The sequence below is a fragment of the Anopheles ziemanni genome, chromosome 3, assembly GCF_943734765.1.
Source record: "Anopheles ziemanni chromosome 3, idAnoZiCoDA_A2_x.2, whole genome shotgun sequence".
In the NCBI taxonomy this organism is placed as follows: domain Eukaryota; kingdom Metazoa; phylum Arthropoda; class Insecta; order Diptera; family Culicidae; genus Anopheles; species Anopheles ziemanni.
The window spans coordinates 11237501-11262500 of record NC_080706.1 but is presented as its reverse complement, the minus strand read 5'-3'; the positions used below and the strand labels follow the sequence as shown (position 1 = coordinate 11262500).

The following is a 25000-nucleotide window of genomic DNA, read 5'->3' as shown; positions in this document are numbered from 1 at the left end:
TGTAATCGAAAAAAGAACAAACACTTTATAGCCGTAAAACACAGTGTGCGTGTGCGAGAACCAAAGCCCCCGGGTGCTAGCTGGACACGGTGTTCCCGCTATAAAACATCCGAGGGCAAGCTAGATACTTGGCGAGTGGTGAATATCGAACACTTTGGGGAAGGAACTTTGGGAGTTAACAAAACCAAAACAACAACCAGCCCAATCGCAAAACCGCTACATTCTGCGCATTCAATGTTTGTTACTTTGCTGTTCTTAATTTCATTAGAATTTTGTGCTTTCGTGTCGGTGTCGCCGTGTACGTGGGGAGTTAGTTCGAATCACATAGAGAAAGAATAACTGTAGGATATCGATGGAAGCCGAAAAATAAATGAAAACAACAACTAGTAAACCGAACACTAACATCAAGTTACACCCATTTTAGGCGCCCTGCTGCGTACGAGGGGACTGAATGTAGTAGTGCAGTACGGAGGGCGCATTTAGCTTCGCAGTGTCGGTAGCTTCTAGTACACATTTACATCGGTGTTACGCTTTACGGATGAAAAACATGACGGAGTTTTAAGAGCTTGAGGACACGGTTAATAGAGCGTGGTGCGTTGAGTTGCGTAATTAAGACAGTCCCTCAAGCTCTGCGGCTCCAACGGGGCGATACAATCAGGTAGTTGTCCCACAAACACACTCACAAGACGCACACATAACACACACCTACATATACACCAAACACATACTTCTGTAAACAGATAGAACTGCTCGGTCGAAAACACAATGGACGGAGGACACAAGCGCAATATCCTGGTTAATCGTCGAATATAGACAGGAGTTAGTAACAGAGCTTGCAACAGTCGCCTGTCGACTACAGAGCTTTACTTGCATGCTCTAGCGTTCGTTGGAGGTAACGCTCCGTAACGCAAGCGTAACGATGCAAACGCAGTGGAACACATTCGCCATCCATATGTGCCCACAAGTTCTCCCAATTTTCTTCGCGCCCAGTACTTTGAGCATTTGTCAGTGCTAGCAGCCAGTTTCCCAGTCATGCTTTTGCAATCTTAGGCATAGGTAGCTTCTTTCAATCGATAATATATGCCCCCTCCAAAAAAAAGCGCTGCTTTCTTTGCACCGACGTCGGTTCTCTGTTACGAACATCCCAAATTGTTTATTCTGTCCCTCTTTTTACTCATGTCGTTTCTTCATTTCATTCCCTCCAAGGACGATCCGCCATCTTTCATTTTCTGATTTCCATAAAGTGTAGCACCTTGGAGAGGGAGTACGTTTTTCAGTAGCAAATATCTTTTGTTTCTATCTTGAATTTTTTGGCTTTTCTATTTTTTGAAGACTAATTAGGATAATTTTTGCACCTGGGTTTCCTTTTCGCTCTTGGTGGTAAAAGGAAGAAAAATGTTTCGCCAGTCACTGGCGATGGGTTTTGCTCATGTCATTTTCTGGTGCAGGTAATGACAAGTAAATGCTAAGTATCCAACGATATATTCTGCCCCATGGATTGTGCAATGACTTGCAATGACAGGAACGGTCTCCATCCATCCAGCTAGCTGACCGAATTTGTTCGTCACGTTTTTGCATGTCTTAGGTGCACCTTCTTGCTACTCTACCACCAGTTTTATGAACCACCAATGTAGGCATATCGGAACCTTTTCGGGACCACGATCAACTAGGGAGTCGAGTTCCGCACGCGGGCGGAACCAGTTCGCCGTTCAGAACCTTATTTGCATGTATGCGTTTATGCTGGCTGCCGCATCATTTGTATAGTGAACTTACGTTCGGTTTCGTTCGTTTTTTTTTTGTTAATTATTCTTTCGCCTATTTTGTTCATGAGTAACCACCATCTTTCTAGCGAAAGGTTTTCGGTTTTGGGCAGGCTTCCATTCTCCAGTCGCGTTTGCCAACAGGCTGGTTTTTAATTGTTTTACGTTCACAATTAGCTAGCTTCCCCTAGCGAATAAAGCTCTTAGTTTAACTCGTACCCGTATATTGCCCGACTTGCTGCTTATCATTCAAAGGCGTCACTTATAGATATAAAATCTGATCGGCCGTGTCACAGTAGCGAGTGAAATCAAAACGAACTGCTGTTCATCCGTTTTTTTTGCCGGCAATGCCAACCGCGAGGAGTGACAGGATGTCCGGAAAAAAACCATGCGGTTTTCCCCGTCCGTGCGAAGGCACAAACACTCAGTCATAGATGCAGAATCACAGCAACACACTTTTTCGTTGGAAGTTTCGATACTTGCCCATACCGGTGCTTATGTTGTTCGGCGCTTAGTTTTTAACCTTTTGATTATCCTTATTCCGTGTATTCTTTTTAATGACCTTTGCTATCTACAACTAATGAAAAACATACTTTTCACACGCATAAGCTTCGCGAGCTGGCGCCTCCACCATTTAAAAGAGCCTGAGCTACGCTCCGGCGTATTACTATTCCCCAATATACATGTATTTATATATCTTTTTAGTTCAAAACTCCTCCTTCAAGCTGTTCTATTCCGTTCTCCTTTAACGCAAATCCTTTTTACCGCAGACGACAATCATTGAAGTTCAATTGACATTTTTTTAGGCAATGTTTGCCAGCAGTATTCCAGAAATTATTGAACTTGTTGGTAGCGGTTCTAAGTACGGCGGCGAACTAAAGCGTGAGCAAGGAAAAAGGTAGTTGAAGTGAACGCCCGCAATAATGCAAAACGTTCTTGATTACTTTCATTGTGGTATACCTTTTTTTACCTCCGTGTTTCTGTTGTCCTCCTGTTGATTTTCTTTTACCGGTTGTACCGCCTTCAGTTGTCTTGCCCAACAACAACAAAAACAACAACAACATCCTCCCCGAATGCTCCCAAATCCCTCTGTGCGTTTCCGCTGTCTTTCCGTTTCTGGTCATTTGCAACCAATCCACAACTGCCACCAACACCCCCACCAGCATTACCCAACTATCATCTGAACGTTTTTTGAATGATTTACGCAATCTTTCCAATCCTATCACTCGTTTTCCGCTGAGTTTTCGCGATTAACCTTGTTTTTGTTGTACTTTTTACGTTGTAACGTTTCCAATTTGTCGTGAAGTCGTTTCATACGGTCGCAATTGTGCCGGATATGTTGTGAAGTCAGCATCGTTTGTTGTTTGCGGTTTTCCCGTGGTGGTACTAGTACCCGGAAAACCTAGCAATGTTTTACCAGGTCTGCTGGACGTAATTGTCACAGCAGCTATCATCTTTCTCACCACTACTGCTTCAGCTATTCCCCCATTTCTCCTCCAGTGCTAATTGTCCTCATCCTTAACCTTTTCATGCCAGGTTTGGCTCTACCGCGACCAGTTTTATGTTAACCTACTTTGTGCCATCATAGCCAATGCCGAAGCATTCGGAGGTAACGTCTTCCGAGGCTCACGGTGATTAATGGTTGCTTTCTTCTCAGAGCTCTTTGTTCCTATCGACTGTACCCAGTTGTGTGATGTATGTGGAACTGACCTTCCTTACTAACCAACGTGTATGATAACTCTCCGATGCTGCAGATTGACAATTGTAGCCACCAAGTGCCTTTATAACACAGTTTAACGCCCCCAATCCCTGCGCCATCGTTTGCCATCGTTGATCGCATCCTGCCGAACTGCGCGTATACTTCCAGAACACCTTCCACATCCAACCAACAGCAGGAACACACGGCCTTGTTGTACAAAGAAACGTTGCGGCATTGTAGGAAGCATTTTGTTTTTATTCCTTGTGTAACTCGCCCCTGCAAGTAAATTGAAAAAGGTCATTGTCCTTTAACCCATATTTCTGCAACTGTGATAATGGTTACACCAGATAACAACCATGGCGTTGGAATGGATTGATTATTTAGCAAGCGAGTACTGTTCGTGCACCATGAAGTAGTAGAGATAGCGTGGCAATGTCGTTTATACTGCGAGCTTCCCGAGTTCAGGGTTTGAGGTCTGAAATGGAGTTAGTATTCTTTGTACAGATATCATGAATGATACAACGCATCCTGATGGCATGCTGGTGTATGTTCAATATTATTAATGAAACAAATTAATGTAACGAATATACGAGCGAAACGCGATGCAATTTCTAGATCATACTATGTACATAACGTTAAGAATGCAGCCCGGTAGCGTAAACGATAGTGCCCGATAGCCGATTATTGCGGAAGATTTGTTTCCTTTAAGTGTTACGATTGAACGATGATAGTAAATGCGAGAGGCGTTGCTCGCTTTAGTCTCGATACACATATGGAGCAACATACTTTCAACTCTTAGTACAAGCTTTAGTAGATTCGAACTAGATAATTTGTTGGTTTGGTTTTTTCTTTCCTTTTTCTTTTCTTCATTCCATTATTCGAATTATCTTGCTATGGTTGATCGCGTAGTAGAGAAAGACAAAAAATGCTGATAAAAATACCACCAACACACCACCTATTGATGTTTTCTACCGTTACGTACTAGATCTAACCTGTTCAATTAATTGATACTGTTTTACTGATTCGTTTCTTGCATCCATTTCCACATTGAAAGCAAGTTTTCGTTCTGTTTTTCGCCGCAACCACTAGACGACGGTAGTGTGTCTCTCAGGGATTCGCAATAATTTCACTGATTTTTGTTCTGTTTTGTTCAATATAATGTGCTACAGTGTAGAGATCTCTTGGATTATTTCGCTACCCGTTTTCTTCTTCTCGGACGACTGCGGTGATCGGAGCCGGTTGAACAGAACATTTGCGCACCCTCACTACACACTTTTCTTACGGACGGATAGAGTTAGGATATTCATGTCATAAACGCCACCGGCAGGTGGCGCTGCACCGTTTCACAAGCTTACCAGACGACCAGGAGATTTTTGCTAACCCAAACCCGCAACAGGCCATCCTGATCTAAGTACTATCTGAAGGACCGATGCCGATAAAATTAATGAAAAGTACTAAGAACAACTGATAAAATATGAACTCCCGTTTTGTTTTTCTCCGTAGTCCGTAAGGTGAACCGTACAGTTTTGCTTAAAGGTTAGCGAGTAAGCGAGGCTAAACACAATCGACAGTTCAATGGTGAATAATGGTCCAAACCATGTGGGAAGAAGTAATATCGACATAAGACAGCCCAACGGCGGCGGCATTGCGCTCAGACGTGTTCGGTGAACAACAGTGTGTCGCGTGTGTGGCTCCTCTTAAACATTCGGGGCGGAAAAGCGGACTCAACACGAGCGTAATGGACGATTGCAAAGAGACTATTCCGTAAAGCGAATGTGGTATGGTTTATGGGGAAACTGGCACACTCCATGGGGCAAACAGGGAACAGTGAACCCAATCAGTACATTGAACTCTGCACCGAGGTGCACAGCTCGCCAGTTACTGCAGATCCTACAGATATCCATAGCAAGAAACTATAAAGTAAACTGTTACAATGGCGTCCGCCTAGGTGTGGCAGACGGCATACTTGACCAGTATACCATCCGATTTACGACCGAACTGTACCTGTATCCGTGATACTATTCCTTATACTCCCGTATAGGCGGTGTTCGCTAGTTGGATTCCGGAGATCACAGAGTTAGCAGCACAGCGGAATAAGTACGGCGGCAAATACACTAAGGATGTTAGAAGAAGGTACACGACCGTACCGAGTTGACCTTTGTTTACTCTGTTTTTCCACGTTTCCCTGTTGGTTTCCGTTTTTCCGTTTTATGGTTTCTTCCGTTTGTCGTTTGAATCGATTGAACTAGTTTACCTTTTTCTTTTTTGTTTCTATTATAATTTTACCTACGAGTTTAAATAATCATTATTATTTGTTTGAAGCAAGTTTTACCTCATTGGCATTTTCCGTTAGTTTTGGTTTCGATGAACCGCAAATTTCTTTCCCTCCCCTCCGGGGAGTGATGTCCCAAGAATAGTTAAAGAGTATATTTAAAAGCCCAACAGAAATCTACCAACAGCGAACCATTCTAAAAGAAAAATAGACACTCACAATCACACTCCTGATTAATGTTTGGTTTCTTTTCCCGTAGTTTTCTTTTAGTTGTTCCAGTTAACGCCTTTGTGCTACTCCTAACAATTTGAGCTAGGAAAAGTGTGCTGCTTGCAATAAGCTTTCCCGTACAGCAGGACAATTTTGGAACTTCCCAATGAAACCTCTTCCCCGTCTCCTCTAGTTTAATTTCTATTCTTTCTAACCCTATCTCTCTACCTCTCTCTCTATCTCTCTCTCTGTGTCGCTGGTACTTCCTTTATCTCTCTATTTCGCCATCTCGTTTCGTCATCTATCTTTTCTCGTTGAAAAAGTCTGCCTAGACTGTATGAAATTGGCTGATGCGAAAAGTATTTGTAAGCAGCACAACTTTCGCACCTTTTGGAAGGGACAAGGGAACTTGCGTACATGAAAACATTTTGTTTATCATTATATTGTCTTGGCTTAAAAGAAATGAAACTGACCAATCCTGCCCATTGGCAATGAGCAAAGTTATTTTGATTTATTTCATCACTTCAACTCAAAGCGGATGACACGCCATGATGATACAGCAAGAAAACAAAACAATCTATAGTCCTTAAAAGAGCTCGCCGGAAAACTATGATGCATTCAAGTAGCTAAGAAGAAGAGAAACATACAGAACAACGTTAGGAAAACCACGTTTTAAATCGTTCAAACAATGATCGAATGAAACAAACTAGCCCGCGTCTAAGCGTCTAATGATTTATTTTCTTCCATTGCATTCGAATCGATCTATTTTTTCCAAAAGTTTTGCAAAAGGCATTGGTTTCTTGGCGGCATGTATATCTCGGCTCAAGTATTTTTCTTTGCGGCTTTTTAATTCGATGCTCGTCGAACCGATATCATTGTCGCTCACCAATCCATATCTGCACATGTGCATCGTTTTTCCTTATTATTTTGCTAGCCAAAGCTACAGACGTTGCCTTCCTTCGGAATGCCAGTGCTGCGCCGCGCCAAACACGTGTTGCGAAACGTGTACCATTTGTGCAGAGATAAGAGATGCTGAAATAACATCAAAATAATTTTGATGGCTCTTGTTACCCATCGGATGTCATGTTTAGCTTTTCAGATAAAAATAAACAAAACAAATAAAAATTACACGTTCATGGTTCATTGCCTTCTGCAATGATAATAAGTGTGAACCAACAAATTAGTTTTGATTATGAACAACTATAGACACTTCTTAATCCAAACTAGGGATTTTTTGTTGTAATATTTTATTTCTCAGCTATCCATTTTTAGAAGTTTTTGAATTTTATTTTTTAATAATGTTTTCGATTCAAACCCCGCTGCATGCTCGTGTCTGAGTTTCTCGTTTTCTGCCTTCCAGTTTTACTAGTTGATTTAATCGACATTAACCGTTTTGAAACGACTGATGCAACATGTCAAATGGTTCCCAAATCTCCTCCATGTTATCAATTTTACGTTGAAAAACAAAACATTTTCGTTATGGTATTTTTGGTTAACCTCTAACATAATACCGACCCACCAACCTTACCTACTTACCCACCGATAAATAATTGCAGAGGACAGTGAGTTTGATTTCATGGCTTCTACCAGCATTCCGAACTATTCGAGTTCTCTCTTTCTCTCTTTCACTGTTTCTTTTTCTTGCTCGCAATGTATGGAAATTGAAATTGCACTAGCATCATTGATCATCAAACTTATTATTTAGTTCATGAAATGATCGCTCCTATCCCGATAAAACTAAATTGAAAGCATCTTGTACCCGTTTTTGCACCCTTTGCCAATCAACTTCTGTCCGTGAACCCCTTTCCCCCTCCCCTTCTCCTCCCTTGATTATTTGATTTAATTTCTTTTCCCTTTCCATCAACTATTTGCGCTTCTACTATCATTATTAATATTTTCTATTTTGCTCCATTGGGCGGCCAATTGTCTTCTGGTCTGGCCACCATCCCTTTCCTAAAACCGAACCCAAGATTCCTAGGAAGTAAGGACGAGCATAGGTCCCAACCCAATAGCGGCACCCGGTACTGATTCGTGGTGCTTGAGCAGAATGCACTATTCGTGTGCGCTTGCTTACGACCTTTTCGAGCTCACAGGGTCCGCTCCGTGCCACTGAGAAGGACCGTCTTTTCTTCTTATTCTTCTTCTTCTTCTTCTTGTTCTTCTTCTTCCTCCCACCAACACACATCCAACACATGTGCACACAGCAAAACTATGTATGAAAAAGGTCAACCTAACACACAGAAATACTCACATCTTTGATTGTGTTGAATTTTCAAGGAGAAACATAAGAGCAACAAAACAAGGACTTCGAAAATTTCGCCAAATGCGCCCCTTTTTATTATCACCACCACTACCACCAAAACCACCTCCACCACTACTACCACCACCACTACAAACCTACCCTTCGTACAACATTATCCGCGTCCGCGCCCTACAGTGCTGCACGCTCGCAGCAGACCTTTCTTTTCTAACATACCACCAAAGATGGAACAAGAGAGATATTTTTTATTTCAATTTGAGCAAAAACGTCCCTTGACGCTAGAGTACACCTACGTACGAAGGAGAAACAATGCGTGTACCCACACATTCGCGTAATAACGAAGACCAACTACACACGCAGTCGAATTGAATTGTTAATATTCTTGGCAGCATACGATATCCCTGCCAGCAAATCGGGTCTTCTGTTTATTTTTTATAGCTGTTTTCTTTCCGATCTGTACTATTGATACCGTAGAATGATGAACTTACTTGCAAAACCAATAAAAAAATTGATTTTCGTTTTTCTACTTTATCTTTACAACTGTTACATCTTAGACTACTATCCTTCTTCTACTACCTCTTTTTTGGGTTCCTATAACTGCCTTCTAGATACTGATTTTGCACAGTTTTGTCTGCATTTCTACTTTTGCCATTCCGTTTTAATAATTCAATTCAACTAGATCTAGCAAAAAAAAAAACAAGCAACAGCAAACAATTATAATATTATAATAACAATTGGGAATCAACCTCGTTGACTTCTACTATAATTAGCACCAGCCGTCAAACCGTTTGCATCTGTTTAGTTTTTTCCGGTTTGTTTACTCTGATTTTGATGTTTTGGTGATTTTCGGTTTTTAGTACATAAATCTTAGTACTCATATATTTTTCGAGCTTAATTGGAATCACCCTCTAGCAAAACAAAAATCTTCTATCATTACGCTCTCCACCTCCTTTCCACGCTTTCCCATTCGTACCTGAACTAGAGATTTTGTATCGTTTCGTTTCTCATTTCATCATTACGGTCGGTAATTACAGACACTTAAAGACTGTCCTATACCGTAGGGAAACGAATGGCGATAGTTGCGCGTGAAACATGACCAAACATTGACCGCCGTTACCATACCGAGACACTCGGTGATAGTTAGGCAAACGGAAACACACACTCTTTGAAGTTTGAGCCACTGGCACCGGAAAAAAGTCACTGCAATTACTTATCGTACTGATGAGGCTTTACTACCCTTCCCGTTTCTTTTCTTTATTGTGTTTCGTTTCGTTCGTCCCTTCTTCCGTTCGATTAGAATTCCTGTCCATGCCACATGCCACCGGCCATGTTTTCTTTCACCCTTCTCTCCGCTGCTGCAATCATTTGAGGATGTTGAAATACCAAAACGCTGTACAAACTATTTACTAAGGCCGATATTTTTTCCCATTTCGTTTAATTAAACAATAGCTCTTGTGTTACACGTTTTCTTCACGTACGATTGTTTTGTTTTTCCTCCATTTTCTGGGTCTGTTTCTACCCTTTTCTTTGATTCTTCTAGTACCAAATATTTACATTTACATTTTAAAACCATTCATTTACTGTAGATAACGATTTTTGCTTGCACAGCCTGTATGCCGCAGCCACGCATATTAGAGCAAAATTTTGATTGTTGTTACAATTCTTTAACGGAAAGCGATAGTTGACTATATTGATTTGACAAACTAAATGCAGTAAAGTAAAAGAGATAAAAACAAAACAAATACCATACCATAAAAGCACACAGTTGCCAGTTGTATACGATGCTTCAAATTGTACTAAATGGAAAGATAAAATTATACGAGCGATGTATAGAAGCAAAACAATGTTTTCAACGGAAAACAACAGAGTGCTGGGCTAGACATGAGATATATGAGGAAACGGAACCAGTTTTCCCTGGTCACAACTGGCGTCCCGCTTCAGCTACAAACAGCCGGGTGCTTTTCGGATATTTTTACGTTTCTTTTATTTTGGTTTTGACTTGAGATAGACCTTTAACATAAACATCAACTGAAACGAAACCGAAAACAGCCAGAGGGAGAATGCAACTGTGAACTCGTACTCGAGTATGATGTACTGCAACTCTCACGCCAAGATTTTTGTTTTCGTTATTTTGATTGGGATGGCTGGAAATTCTTTATCTCTCAAGACTGGGTTTCGCCCCGGACAAAAGGAGGATGACGCTGAGATCAGCATTTTTTTTCACTAAGCCACCCCTGCTTAGTTCGACGCCTCCAAGAAATCGACGCCTTATGGAAGAAACATTAGAAGTATATAAAATTAGAAAATCAGTTAAGGGAATGTCCAGTTGCAACATGCAACAGATGAATGTTCGGTGCAACATTGGTTCTTGAGCGCTCGATCTCGGTGGGATAAATTCAATTTCCGTTTTGGGTGATTACGTTTTAGTGTTTTATTTGTACAAAGCGCAAACCAGCAACCCTCTTCTTAACCGCTCTAAAGTACATCGAAAGACAGTAGAGGTGTTTGCTTTAGTTTTTGGTTTGAGACTTTTTTGTTCGTTTCCTTCTAGCGTGTGCCATGTGTCATCTTCTAATTTTTATCTCGCGCGCTCTCTCTCTCTCTCTCTTTCTATTTCTCTCACTCTCTCTATTTCTCTTACTCTCTTGCTCTTGTCCTTTTCCTACCGATTGGGGACAAATAGGAGGGGCGCCTTCAACGGGGAGCCTACGAAAGCTCACTCCTAGGCCGCTCTTTCCTTTCCAACCAAAACACCCTAATGTCCTCTCCTCCTAAACCACCACCACCCGCTGTCGATCGAAAACCCCACACGATTACTTTCGTTAGCCCACCGTTTTTTTTTTTTTAGAGGAGTGTGTGAGTGAGTTGTCCTTTTTCCAGTAGATTACTTCTGTTGATTAAAGTTTTCTTTTGTTTCCGGTTCCTCTTCCTTGGTTTCATCTGTTCGTTCGCCCTCTTGACAAATACCATCGGCGGCGGTGTGTGAACTGTTGCGCGTGTTGATGTCACAGCCTCGGTAGTGCTGCGGTTAGGAAACGGAAGCCAAATATGCACACCAGAGAGAGCGAGTAAACTTTCCGTGTCAAAGCAACAGAAAACCTATCGACTAGTGTATCTCCCTCCGCTAGAGTTTTGGTTGAAACTTGTGAGCGTTTCTTTAGCACCCTCCCCTTTAGTGGTCGCTGCCAGGCACCCTTGGGCGACCGTAATCAGCAGACCCCTATGTGCGCACCGTAGATAATTATCCATCCAAGTAGGAGGAACTTACATAAGATAGCACGGTGTGTTTTCCGGTTCCAGAGCAGGTTTGATCAAAACACACAAAGCTAACTAGGTTTCAGTGCCGTTTGCCGTGTTACACTAGCCGTACCATTCGTAGGAACAAGCCCTCACTATGTACCACGCGTATCCGAGTCAGGATTAAGGAATGAAGCAAACAGGAAGCGACACTCAGATACCGTAGTGTCTTATGTGTTAAAAAACAAAAGCAAAAAGCTCTACCACCACCAGTTTACGACTCACCTCAGTTTATTTGTATTTGTTTCTTCTACTTTTTTTTTTATTCCCAACGACTCTGCTCGGTCTGCCTCTTCTTCTTTGTGTGGCCTTGTGTCGAACTGCACTCGAACGAACAAATGAACCAAATTGCCGAACACAGACGTGCGTGTGTGTGGTGTTTGTACGCCTATCCGTCCGCCAACGAAAATGCTCCGCGTTACTACTCCGTTATTACTACTTGTGCGTACTACTATCACTACCACCACCACCACCACCACCACACTGCTACTCTCAAAATGGTGCACCAGTTTCCGGTGCAAATCTATATACTAATGCCAACCGATGGGCTGTGGGGGATTGAAATAATTGTGAACTGATAAAAATGTAAAACTGCTCCACCGCAAACCCCGGCATTGCAAACAAAAACTCCAACTCTTCCGAACCGTCGCAAACGAAAATGTCGAAACAACTATATTTATGTTATATTACGTGCATATGAAAACTGTTCCCATTCCCCAAAACATTTCTCAAAATCTCTACCCCCTTTCTCATAAAAAAAAAACCAACTTTCACCTAAATAATCTCCCATTGTTTCAAATGGCCTCGTCTAATTGCAAAATTTATTACTTATTATCTTCTTATCCCGTGCGTCGAAAAAATAACCAAAACCTGAACCAATTACCAACCAACACAACCACCTATACACAAATACATACACACCAAACACCAACACGAACACACAAACCGAAAACCACACATACCGAAAAATTGCTACAAAACTAAAGGCGATATTTGCAAGTTGTATACCAGAGATTATAGACTTGATCGGAACAAGACCCAAATATGGGGGAACACTGAAGAATGAACGGGGCAGAAGGTGAGATTCTACAGAACTACAGCATTATTATCGTTCTCATTATCACTGTGCCAGCATCACCATTTTCTTCCGTTGTGTTTCATCTATCACCCAAACACATCTGTTGCCATTTGCTCATCGGTTTTTTTTTTGTTTTTCTTTCATCATTCACCTCACTCGTGCTCTCCATTGTGTCCAATGGTGCATTCGTGCCTTTTTAGCGTTCGCTCTTTAGTTAGTTATTCCGTTTTTTCGTTGTTACTTTGTTTTCGTCTGTTGTTTTTTTCCGTTTATTAAATTAATTCTAAACCAATCACCGAATTTGCGTTCTGTAGCGAGACTTTGCCGTTTCGAGCAGCTTTTTGGGTCATGAGTTTCTTGTTTCCTTTGTTTCGGCGTTTCACCTCCGTTTTTTTCTGGCCATTGCTCCTCTCTCTCGTTGTTAAGTTACTTCTTATAAAAGTCCCTCTTCGTCCCATTTTCCTGTTACCATCAACAATCCTGTGTGTATTGTTAAGGTCTGTTCTTGAGTTTTAGGATATATTTTTCTCAGCTGTCACTTCCAATACGTGGTTGTATGGCATTATTGTCTTGTTCCCTGTGGACGTATGGATTTTCTTCTTTTTATGTTTTTCTATTTCCTGTCACTTTCTCACTGTACCGTTGCGGTCCAAGATACTTCCAATAGTGACTAATCGTCGCGTATGGTCGATGTTTGTCTGAATGTTTACTGTCCTGTATTAGTATTGTGTTGATTATACGTAAAACGTTATGTTTGTGTGTTACACTACGATGAAGTATGATTTTTAATAATTAACTTCTACCTTTTTCGCTCTATTCTTCCGTATGATTTTTGAAGCGATAATTTTGTCTTACCCTTCAAATTGAACCCCTAAAACCCATACGAATGTCCTTTTGGAGCAGTGTTTAGCACAATGATTAATTTTTTGCCATTTTTCGAAGTAAAAGTTTCGTACAACTTTAACTAAAACATTCCCTGTTTAATGTTGTCAGCGAAAGCTTATTTTGTGCAAATCGTTGCTGAACTAAACACTGCACGGTAGTCTAATGTGACTAGTTTGAGTCCTTTGATTGGTTGTTTTGGGTTGATACTAACCTGTTGTTTTTTTAAATAAGATAAAAGTTATTATCCTTTACAACGCTGTCTTCCGTAAATGGCTTTCATGGGTTGATTAAAAATGTTTGCACTTTTGTTTGGTTCGTATTGGTTTTCACCTGTTTTGCATTGAAATGCACTTGCTTCGTCTTTTGTGTCTCTGTTAACCCTTTATGGTGGTATTATTTCGTTGATACCCTATCTAGTTTTTGTTTTTCTTGTAAACCAAATCGTCGACCCATTTTGTGTGCCTTTCCGTAGCGAACCCGATACCATGCATTCGACCGAAGTCATCTCTATTTCTCTGTTGCATTTTTTCGTTTACTTCTATTTTCGTCTCAATGTGCAAAACGGCCAGATATGTTTTAGCTTTTCCTCGATCGCTGTACCGCCGCCACGTTTGTTTTTGGGTCGAAATCATTAGCGCTACTTTTTGAGTTGTTCCGTTGTTTGATGGGTTTCTGTTCACCAGTTATTTTTTGTTACAAAAACCAAACCAACATCGAACCCACTTTTGGTTTTTTGTTTCTACAACATGTCACTACTTTGCGTTGCCAACCATTGCAAATCCTGTGACAACGAGTTAGTGTAACGAAGAGCGAAGAAAAAAAGTTTATACAAGAAAAGCAAACTGGTGTCTTTTCATAAAAGGTATACTCTGGTGTTCAACTTCCCAAATAAATCGTCGTAGATTGTTAGCATTAAAAACCGTGCAAAAAACTCACCCTACACGTGCGACGGAGCTACATCCGGCCGAAGAGTGCTCCGGGGAACGGCACAATCGAAGGATCCGCCGGTAACTCGCTGGCGAGTGCAAGCGACGAACCTTCCATAAATCGTACGCCTTCCCCGCCGTACGTACCGTGCGCGCTCGGCTTTAGCTCTGGGTGCACGTTCAACGATCTGCCCTTTTAACTTACTTGACTTACATTCTCGACCAACCCCCCTACCACCAACCCACCCGACTTGTAACGTACCAAATCGTCCCTCACCGATGAGTCGTGGAGGAATGAACATACCGTTGCCAGCCTACAGCAGTAGGAGTTTTGCCCTACGGTGTAACAACGCACCCACGGAACGGGTGAAGATCTATGTAGTGTACCAGTATTCGGTCGATGTGATTGTATTTTTTTTTCTATTTGGTGGAAGTACGTGTGTATTTTACTTCGTTAGTGTGTTTTCAAAAGAGAAAACCTAAACTAGTTGTACCATTTTCGAAAATCCTGATAGTAGCTATCATAATATGAGCATCTTCCTCCGGGCGCATGTGCGCATTTGTATGTATGTATGTATGTATGTTTGGGTGTGTGTGAGTGGATATGAACGGGCGCGTGTGTCAGTGTACAGTATGTGTAGTAGTTTTCTGTTACGACGCCTTTGAAATAGTCCTTCGATGTAATTTTTGTTTTTTCATAATAAGTGTACATAGTACCAAAGCCTGCGGTTTCGCTGTAACCGAAACAACATAAAGATCTGTCGGAGATTGTGGAAACATGATATTACAGTAACACAACACCACACTACACACCCCCATTCATACTCACACAAACGTACAACACAAACAGTAAATCAATCATTAAACAAATTAATTTGCACGAAGCCAAATGGCGTACCTCTTTCGACTTTTCTGCTCACAAAATGCCAAAGGCGGTCTATTGATAAACCTGGTGATGAAAAGTTTTGTTTCAAAAGTTTTACTCATACAATGATAGATAACCTGGTCCTTTGTTTCCAAACTATGTGAGTAACCGTGTATCAAGCAGAAAAATCGAGCAAAGGTACGCTTCGTGTTTTAAACAGAGGCTAACAATCAAAGCATACAAGTAGCTTAGCCTAAGGTATGGTTTTTAAAATACACTTACTTTAGTGGCAATATCAAAACCCTGCGAATACACACCGACCACGGTCAACAGAGAAGTTTGTACGTTTTGGGAATGCGTTTTCCCTTTACCCACCATAGGAAGGGGTGTACTTTTTATATAGCACTGGATAGCCTCAAACCGTACCATAGTAGATACCGCGCGCACCGAAGTTATACAAAACGGTCCGCAAGATAGTAGTACGTTTTATCTGGTTGTATTTTTGTGTAGTATTAAGGTATAAGGGTAGATGAAGCGTATTTCGAAACTTGTTTGTGGTATCGTAGGCGTACCGGAGGCCAGCACGTTTTCCGTACCCGATCTAGTCGACGCACGAATGCGCGTGTGAACAGTGCGTGTTCACGTCACGCTGCCCTTTGCGCCCCTTGCGAGACACGGGGCGGTCCGAATGGTTTTGTGTCCCTTACTTACGACCACCGGAATGGAAGCAATTGGCATGCCGGTTTGAAGCTGGGTCTCTCGTTAAAATTATAATACATTCCAACGAGTGAAGCTTTGTCGATGTATTTTGCTTGTACCTGTCTAGATATTGCCCTTCCCACAGTGGAGGAAAGTAAGAGTTGTAGAACCTGATTGGATGGGGGAATTATTAAGTGTAGTTGGGCTAACAGTACTGAGCACGGAGGATACAATGCTCATATTGTGTTTAGTTGCTGTGAAGCAAGTCTATACCACCACATGTCTATACGAACAACTCCGTACACAACTTTGTATGAAGTAAAACCTACCCCTTCCCGTGTACCTCCTGCTAGCGGCTTGTCTTACTTAACTTATGTACCTGAACTCACCAAATGTCTCTCCGACTCTCAATAACCGTATATAAATATATATATATATATATGATATTATATACACATATACTCTGGCTAGCCCTCATCTCGTTTCGAAACTCTTCTGTGAATGAATCCACCATAGAGACTAATGCACGACTGAATTATGTTGTTAGTGTTCTATCATCTACTTTGTCTTGGTATTGATGTTTTGGAACATCCTTCTTTTATGTTTTATAACCCTGGTGAAAGTTTAAAAAAAGTTTAAAAAAACAACCCGTACACAGAAGCTGTTAACTATTTTCTATTGTTTTATGCTTGATGTTTCTAGAACCGACGTACATTTCGTATTTGTTGTTACATGGTTTTCTCTCAGTACAAGAAACAAAAAAATATTTCGACTACATTCGTCGACTGACCGCGTGATGTAGCCCGGCGATCATCTATCCCACCCACGTAAATAGTTCGGCACTAGTGGCCGGCACCGTTATCGATGGTTTAGTTTGATTGAATTGCATCCTTACGGTCATCATCTTTGGACTCTCGTTCCAAAAACAAATGTAATGGTTAAACAACGCAAAACATTAAATCGCCAAAATTAAAGCCAAAATCGTACAAAAGTACGGCGCGATCAAATGCAAATCACTATCGGGAAATCGTAGAGAGTAAATGTAGCAGAAATGGTTATCGAATACGACGCAATTTTAAAGCAAATGAACAAGAAAAATTACAAATAACCAAACGGTAGCGATAATGCATATTTTACAAAAATGCGTGGCCAGGCTAAACCATAACCGCTATACAACTAGTGCGTCATCTCACTCTCATCTCCCAGTCGGAGTAGTTGGTTTTGGGTGTATGTCTTGTTACGATAGTGTGTCTTTCGCTTTTAATCCGTTACCCCTACACACTAACCCCGCCCCCTCCTACACCACCCCAGACCGAACCCGTCTGTAGGAGTTTTTGTGGTAAGCATTCTCGCAGTCTCGTTGAAAGCAAGCGAGAAAAACTAGCATAACAAAATCGAGAAGATTAAAAGTAACAGTTACAAAAAATAAAACATAAAATCAATCAACAGAATCAATCAAGAAGATAAAAACAAGAAAATCCAAAACATTATTTCAGCACCAAACGGTTCCATTTTCGCTTTACCTGGGTGTAGCTCAGCTGTGTGTACGTGTGCGAAAGTAGGTCCTGCCAAATGCTAAGGACACTGGGAAAAATGGAAAAGACAGGGAGCAAAAAGGAGTAAAAAAGAAAAACAAAACATTAGGCAGTTTCGTTTTGCTCTAGCGTAAGTTGTTTTATTCGACATGTAGTGTTTCACGAGAAGAGAAGGGAGATAGAACAAGTTACATAAAGCAATGACACATTTAACTAACGATCCTAAAGAAAAAGCAAACACACGCACGCACCTACTTCGTGACCGACGGTAATCCTACCCCCAGTGCCGAAAATGACGAAAACGTTAAACTTTTTCCGTTCCTTTTACGCTTTCACGACAAAATCTCCTGCGATAACAGACAGCGAAGCGTATTAGAGCGAGTCCGCGCAGTGGTCTGGGTGGGTGTTTTTCTGTTGTTGAACTGTTGGTGACCGATCGGTTTTTGGGTGGCCGGGGCATGCCGGTTAACATAGGTCACAGCATTTCACTCTCAGAGCACACCCGACCGGCCAGATGTCAGTGACTGTTCGCTCCTAACACGCTGGACGTAGATTGCATGCATTGCCGCTGCTGATCGTGTTCCGTGCTCGATCGTTTTCGTTTGACGTAATTGTGTAAATACCTAATGTACATAAGTAGTCGCAGTATGTAGTCGCAAATGAACACAAAACCCATCCCGCACCGATGTCCGCTTGGTTGGTGGCGTTCGCTAGAGTATTCTGCACCACAACTGTAAACGTGCACCAATAGTGCGTAACGCGCAAGAGCGACTAGTGCGCGGGAGATCCTCGTATCCTTTTTCGTTTCCGCCCCTCCACCCAATCAACACACTACCACCTAGAGGACGCTCGCTGCACGAGTATCTTATTCTGCACCGTACCGTGTAAATAGACGCTGTACAAACCGTAGCTACATATAAATATCTGTATCCGTAGAAGTACCCGAAGCCGAGCGGAATGCGCAGCTCGGCTCCGTTCCGCATTTGTTGCTATGTACTGGTTGGTGCCTGTATGTATACGTAGTGCTTCTTTCCTTCTATTGTAAAAACAAACATTCAAAAGAAGAAAAACAGAAAACAAAACAATTTCAGAGATGCTCTGTGAACGTAGTCGCACGACTGCAACACTGTAAAACCATCGAAAATCATACACTTTTCGAGGAAAGAAACAAAACAAGTCCAAACTCTACTTCGAATCGCCAAACAGATCGCGCAAAGTTTCCTACGTTTGCCGGGAAATGCGAGGAATATAATTTAAAAAAAAAATGTCTCTCTTCCTTCTGCTACTACTCTTATCCAAAACCACCTACACTGTCTCGCTCTCCTTATCTACCCGTATCCTTTCTTTCTATAAGCATTGTTTATCGTGCTGCCGCTCGATGTGTATGGGCGCTGCTCTCCTGTAATGTGTAACTATGTTAGCAACGTAACAAGTTGATTCGAAAAGAAGAAATCTTTTACTGTACATCTTCTTGCCGTTAAATGTGCATTCTTCAATGTCAATGTCCAGTGTGCCTGTCTCTCTCGCTGTATTACTCTCCTTCTGTCTCTTATTTCTTTTACACATATAAATTTCTTTGTCTCTTTCTCTCTTTGTGTCTCTAACTCAACCCTCCCGCCCCCTTCTCTTGGCCGTTACGTTCAGTCGAAGGCAAAGCCCACATGTGCCGTTTTTGTACCTTTAGTTATGTTAACGATGGTGCCCCCAGCAAATGTTGTGATGTACTTTATTTGTTGTCATCGGTTTTTACAAATCCTTGAGCTATATCCCTGGTACCAACATTATTCTACTCCCGTCCACCCAATATTCCAACAACATTCCGTCCGCAAAACTTCTATATACCTGCGTTCCCCCCTCGTGTTGGAAAACCGTGTTTCTCCACTGCATGTGACCCGGTTGTATGATTGAATTCGTTTAGAATACTCATTTTACATTTATCTTTCCGTTTGTCATACCAACGTCATGTTTTATGATTTTTTTATATGACTTTATACCTTTTTGAATTTTTACGTCCCCCATCTTATCTTCAGTGAATGTTCCTCAATAACTACATTTCGTATCGTTAACGTCGTTACCATGTCCCACGTGTGGGAGTCTGGGTATCTCTACCCGTCCCGGCCCAGCATCATTCATTACCGTGACTTACGTGTTGTTTTTATTTCTTTTTGTTTTCTGTTTCATTTAAACGCCCTGTACGGTATTACTGTATCGTCGGTTTACTCACAGTGTCCCTAATCCTCTTGTCATCGGTTTTCTTTGCTTTTCTAATAATGGATCATATATATTTTTTTAATATTTTGTTCAATGTTCCAAAACCTCGCAACGAGATGCACGGTGGAACTAAAATCTGTGTGTGTTTGTGTCCGTTAGCGTGTTGTCGAACAGTTTTTTCCCGCCGCTTTCCCGTTTTATTTGCACGACGATGCCGATGAGTTGGCCCGTAACAGTCGGGTATTGGCAAACAGGCAACTATTCCGAACAGCCAGATTCTAGTTCATCGTCGCTCGGCTGCGACCCAGAAGCGTTACGCAGACCGGTAACGCTTCTGAAGCTTCATCTGTTACTATTAGAACCGTTTTGATTTACTTTTCCTCCGTTAAGTTTGATGGATTCCGTTTTCAAAACAGACATCAAAAATCTCGGAGCCCGTTTGCTAACATATGCTCTTTTTGTGTGTCTTCATCGCCTTTTTTCACCACCTGTGTCGGCCACGAATGCGTCCAATTCCGTCGTTCGTCGGTGGCCGCTCTCAACGATGACGGGGATCGGTTGCGGCTGGTGCCTCCGGAATGCCACCATCGACGCCGGGATCAATTGCACTGCGATCGACCTCGTGTGCCTGCGGAAACGTATTGTGTGCTCGTGGTGTGTGGTTTTGTGCTGTGACTCGATGGAACCACGCAAACATGAAACCGTGCATAGACATATCGTGGTGTGCGGGCACATAACATACGAATCGGTGTCGCATTTCCTGAAGGACTTTTTACATGAAGATCGCGAGGATGTCGACGTCGAAGTGGTATTTTTACATCGGTAAGTAGACCGTTTGCTAATCAACAATTTTTGTTTTTTATTCTACAACAGTTGAGTGTCGTTTCACTGCGAGATTTGTTTCGAGTCTCGTCCAACTGTGAATGTTACGGTTTTGATTTGATTAATTGATATTTATTTAATTTTTATCTCAAAGCTACAGTATCTATTCATCAATTATAATATTAAAACAGTGTAGGGAAAAAGAAACCGTATTTAGTGAGAGAAACAATTTCGTCTTTCTCTGAGTATTCCGTTGAAGTTACTTACTCTTTATTTGTTTTAAGCCATGCCACTCGCGATTGTGCGCTGAGTCATTGCAGTACATTTGCGTGATCGTGAGCTCATCTTTTTGTTTTCATATTAGTATTTTTCATTTTAGCTGATCGTACCATTTCATCACACCGCCATTTATTTCCCTCCCTCCGTGCAAAGTCACGGAAAACCTTGCGGCAAAGTGTTAGTTTCATTTTTTTCCCCTAGCTAAAGTACGTTATGATTCATCCAATCGGGCACCATTGCCATTTCATATTGCCCTGTTCGATTTAATGCATTACATTTCTATACTTATTCTGCCAAATAACGATGTTTACTGACCATGTGATACCTGTACGAATATCAATGTAGAAAGGAGCCTGATCTGGAACTCGAAGGTCTCTTGAAGCGTCATTACACAACGGTGGAGTTTTTTCAGGGAACTATGATGAATGCGGTCGATTTGGAACGAGTTAAGGTATATGCACAAAGATTTTTAACAAACTATCACAAACAAAACAAACAAAAAAAACCAACACGAAAATACAGCCAATCAAATGATGCATTTCTTCTGCTAAACGCTCTTCCAACAACCAAAACCATCCCAACAGAGCTTACCATTACAACCTTCAAATAGAGCTTAACTTTCCCTGGAAAAGAATTTACCTGTGAACATTATCAGCAACACTCATTCAATGTTTCACCGACCGTCCGGTTGCGTCAACACCAAGGTTCCGTTTTTGTTTTGTCTTGCACCAAAAGAATTTGCACACACCCAACATCTTTGCCTCCGTACGTGCGAAGGCACACGGTTGAGTGGGAAAAACCTGTATTTCGCAGCGTTTTCACTTTTCTGCGACTGGCATGTAGACCGGACAAGTATGTGTCTATCATAAATGCCATAAGTACCTCAGCGTACCATGAGGGATGTTTAGCCGGCGGGTGATGTCAACAGCAGCGGCCTAGGCCCTTGCTAGAGATGAAACTCCGGTCCGTCGAACCAATGGCTGCACTGTGTCTATCGGAAGGCAACGTCTCCGCAGCCACTACTGTATCAACAACTTACCACGTTTTCTATTTCGCATCAGGACTTCGTAGCAAGTTAAGCTAGCTAAGTGTTTCGCTCTCTATAATGTTGATATCTAACATTCCATAGTTTCTGCAGCGTAGCTAGAGTCAATTGACTGTTCAGCTCTGATTTCTACTCTAAATATGTCTTTCTCGTTTTTCTCACAGTACTATGTTACTTTCTCACTTCTCTCTTTTTGTATCTCGTTTTCATTGTCTCTACACATTTTCTAATACATATATATCGATATATCTATTACTTTTTCATTCAATATTTTTAATAAAATTATCAAGCTATCGATGGTGGCAACAGCGGCAACAAATGAAAAAGAACGTTGGCCATGTTGGCACCACTGTGCTTGCGCATGGTACAAATTTTAGATACCGTTTCGAACTTTCTCTTACCCGCTCTATCTATCAACCTTGATCGGTGTTCCGTTTCATAACCCAACCTTAAAACCATTCCCATTATTGGTCCCACTGTAATCACCGTAACTGTTTCACGTTTCACTCGAACTTTTTGTCGGAGCCATTTGGCGCTGGCAGTTGCCCGTTTTACGTTCGTTTCGTTCTAGATCGTCCCGTTGATTTTTGAATTGGTTTAGTTGTCTTTTTCTTGTGTTGTTATTTATCCATTCAACGTTGTTCTGGAATGCAAATTCGTACCACACCGTTTACTGGTTACATTTCTTGAGCTACGTGTACATTCGTTCCTTGACCAAACCATCTTTGGCTTGATCGCTTCGTATTCTGTTTAATTTTTATCGGTAATGACGTCAAAATGCGTTTGCTATATTTTATTAGTTAACTTTTGTTATACGTAATATTGCTTAACTAATCTTAATTAAGCTGTAGTTTCCGTTTACCAGCGGCTCGGAGCAGCCCCGGGAAGAGGTAATCCGAACACATATATTTTCAATCGCTAACATTCGTCGTTGATATAAAAGAAGTGTCGCCAACGTCCGCGTTTCATTTGGCAAGTCATTAGCAGCGTAAATTGATGCGTCACGCGCAGATAACCATAGATCGAAAGAGTATAGTTGCTTTTTAATATTATAATTGATAAACAAATGTCATTTATTTTAGTTTTCCTTGACAACAAGTACACTGCCATAGAAATTCAAAAACTACTTGGTAGCAGTCAATTGCCGCTACCGGAAGCCGACTACCACGTGACTAACCACAATTGTGTCTTTTCTTTCTATTTCTATTTTTGCGCTTTATTCGAAACGAACAAAAAATCACGCAATTGCTCTCGCTTCCCTTCATTGTGCCCTCCGTTGTGTGCCCGTGGTCTCCTATGAACGCGGTTCCGGAACCACAACCCATGGCTTCAATATCTGGGACAAACTAATGTTTTCCTGTTTGGAAACGAATGCTTTACTCGCCGATTGCCTTTGGCTGCTTTGTTGTTATTAAACGCGCCCTGAACGTGCGATTCAATTTGCTTACTATGTTTTAAACCCAACAACGAATAAATTAAAAATATAAATGAAACGAAAAAACAAACCAAACTATCCTTATCATAAAACCGCCCGGTTGGTCACGTACGAAATGCTAAAGAAAACCACCCGATCTGGAGCTGGAAGGTCTGTTCAAACGTCATTTCACCACGGTGGAGTTTTTCCAGGGAACGATAATGAGCCCAATTGATCTGCAGCGGGTCAAGGTAATCATTTGTTAGTGTAACCACTTAAAAAATCAAACAAACAAACAAACAAATTGCGTGCCTTTTTTTTGTCTGAACATTTCTCCGATTTTTGAACCCCTATACTAAGTTTTCTTTTCTTTCGATCTACACCCCGTTTTTTATCTCCGTTTGGTTCAATTTTCGCATAATTTAATTATTGCGTTCAGTTCTCTATTTCCTTCCCCTTTGGTGATAAGTTGTCGTTGGCCTTCTTTCGGCGTGCTATATACATATTCTAGATGTGGTGAATGTAAACCATCTTTCTTTCATTTGTTTTCGTACTCTGTGTGTAACCCTAAAGAGGACCGCCTGTGATCGATCCGGTTTGTTGTCTTGTCACAAATGGTTTCTTTTTCTGTTATTGTATATAGTTTGCAAACGACTTGGTGTGTTTGATCTTAGTATAACAGCGTCATCTGGATCGTGGTGGTCCAGTTGTAGCGTAACGTTGTGTAACGCTCTAGTCCTAGTGTGATTTCTGCACTGGGCTGGTGATGTGAGTTTGTGTTTTATTTATTGCTTTCTTACTGTGCATGTTGCACTCGCTCCTCGATGCAAGTGAGCGATGTGAAAATTGTCGATGTAAATTGTGATCGATGTAATAGAAACGTGCGTGAATAGGTAGACTATCGCAAGGGCATCTTATAAAGCATCTTCGCTTTTGCCAGATGTTGTCAGGCTAACTCTAACCACCAGAGCAAACAAAGATTTCGTTTATCATGATCAAAGATTGAAACGCAGTTCATTCGTTAGGAATGATAATATTTCTTGAACGAATCAGCTGTTGAAGCGCTCTTAAGACTCCACCTAGCCCAGACTAATATACACCATTAGACTCTGTTTCATACACGAAATGTCATTTAACGGTAAGTGAGCAAGTTTGGCTTTTCTATTTTAAAATCATCACTGATGCTTGATTTTCTGCACGCACTTCTAATTTGCCGTGGGCCGTTCGTTTCGTTTAATTAAGTTGGCAACCATTGTTAACCCGGTATGGTGCAAGTGACATACGAGTTGAATACTGTTTTTAAGTTTTCGCTTTTGCCCGGCAAAATTGATAGCACTGTTTGTAACAATTTTTTAGCGAAACAACTAGAATGATTTTGTGTGTATGTGTATGTGTATTAGTAGTACTAAGCAATAGACTTTGTTTTAAACTGTTTTCTTTCAGTCAGCTGGAATGCATCCGATAGGGATTGGGTCCGTTCGGTGTGGGTCTAAAAATGCGTCGTTCCTGTGATTGATAGCTTTCGCAGGTTCACACCGATCGGAATGGGGGATTACCGGGTGGCCGTGACGTTGTACCGGTTTCTTCCGTTGTCGTGTTTTCTGTTTTCTTTTCGATGCACTTGTGTTAGCATTACGTCTGATACGTGCGCCGCAAGTGGCGCGTGTTGGAGCTAAGCGAATGAGATCGATCGAAATCCCAGTCCCGTCCCGTTTGAACAGCCCGGAACTAGTCCGGGCGAGC

At 41.5% G+C, this 25000-nt stretch overlaps 1 protein-coding gene across 19 annotated transcripts in view; it reads left to right on the top strand.

Annotated features, from left to right (window-relative positions):
* Positions 1 to 25000, top strand: part of LOC131289804 (calcium-activated potassium channel slowpoke) — a 59173-nt gene that overhangs the window by 9353 nt on the left and 24820 nt on the right. For 12 of the 19 annotated variants that reach the window (XM_058319137.1, XM_058319134.1, XM_058319127.1 and 9 more), the window contains exons 6-8: positions 2567 to 2658; positions 20409 to 20519; positions 23403 to 23508. In XM_058319137.1, the coding sequence (XP_058175120.1) occupies positions 2567 to 2658; positions 20409 to 20519; positions 23403 to 23508 (309 nt within the window). Of the gene's footprint in view, positions 1 to 2566; positions 2659 to 5500; positions 5593 to 12484; positions 12577 to 20408; positions 20520 to 21143; positions 21250 to 23402; positions 23509 to 25000 lie in introns of all 19 variants that reach the window. The other 7 variants (XM_058319133.1, XM_058319132.1, XM_058319118.1 and 4 more) reach the window with 5 other exon arrangements.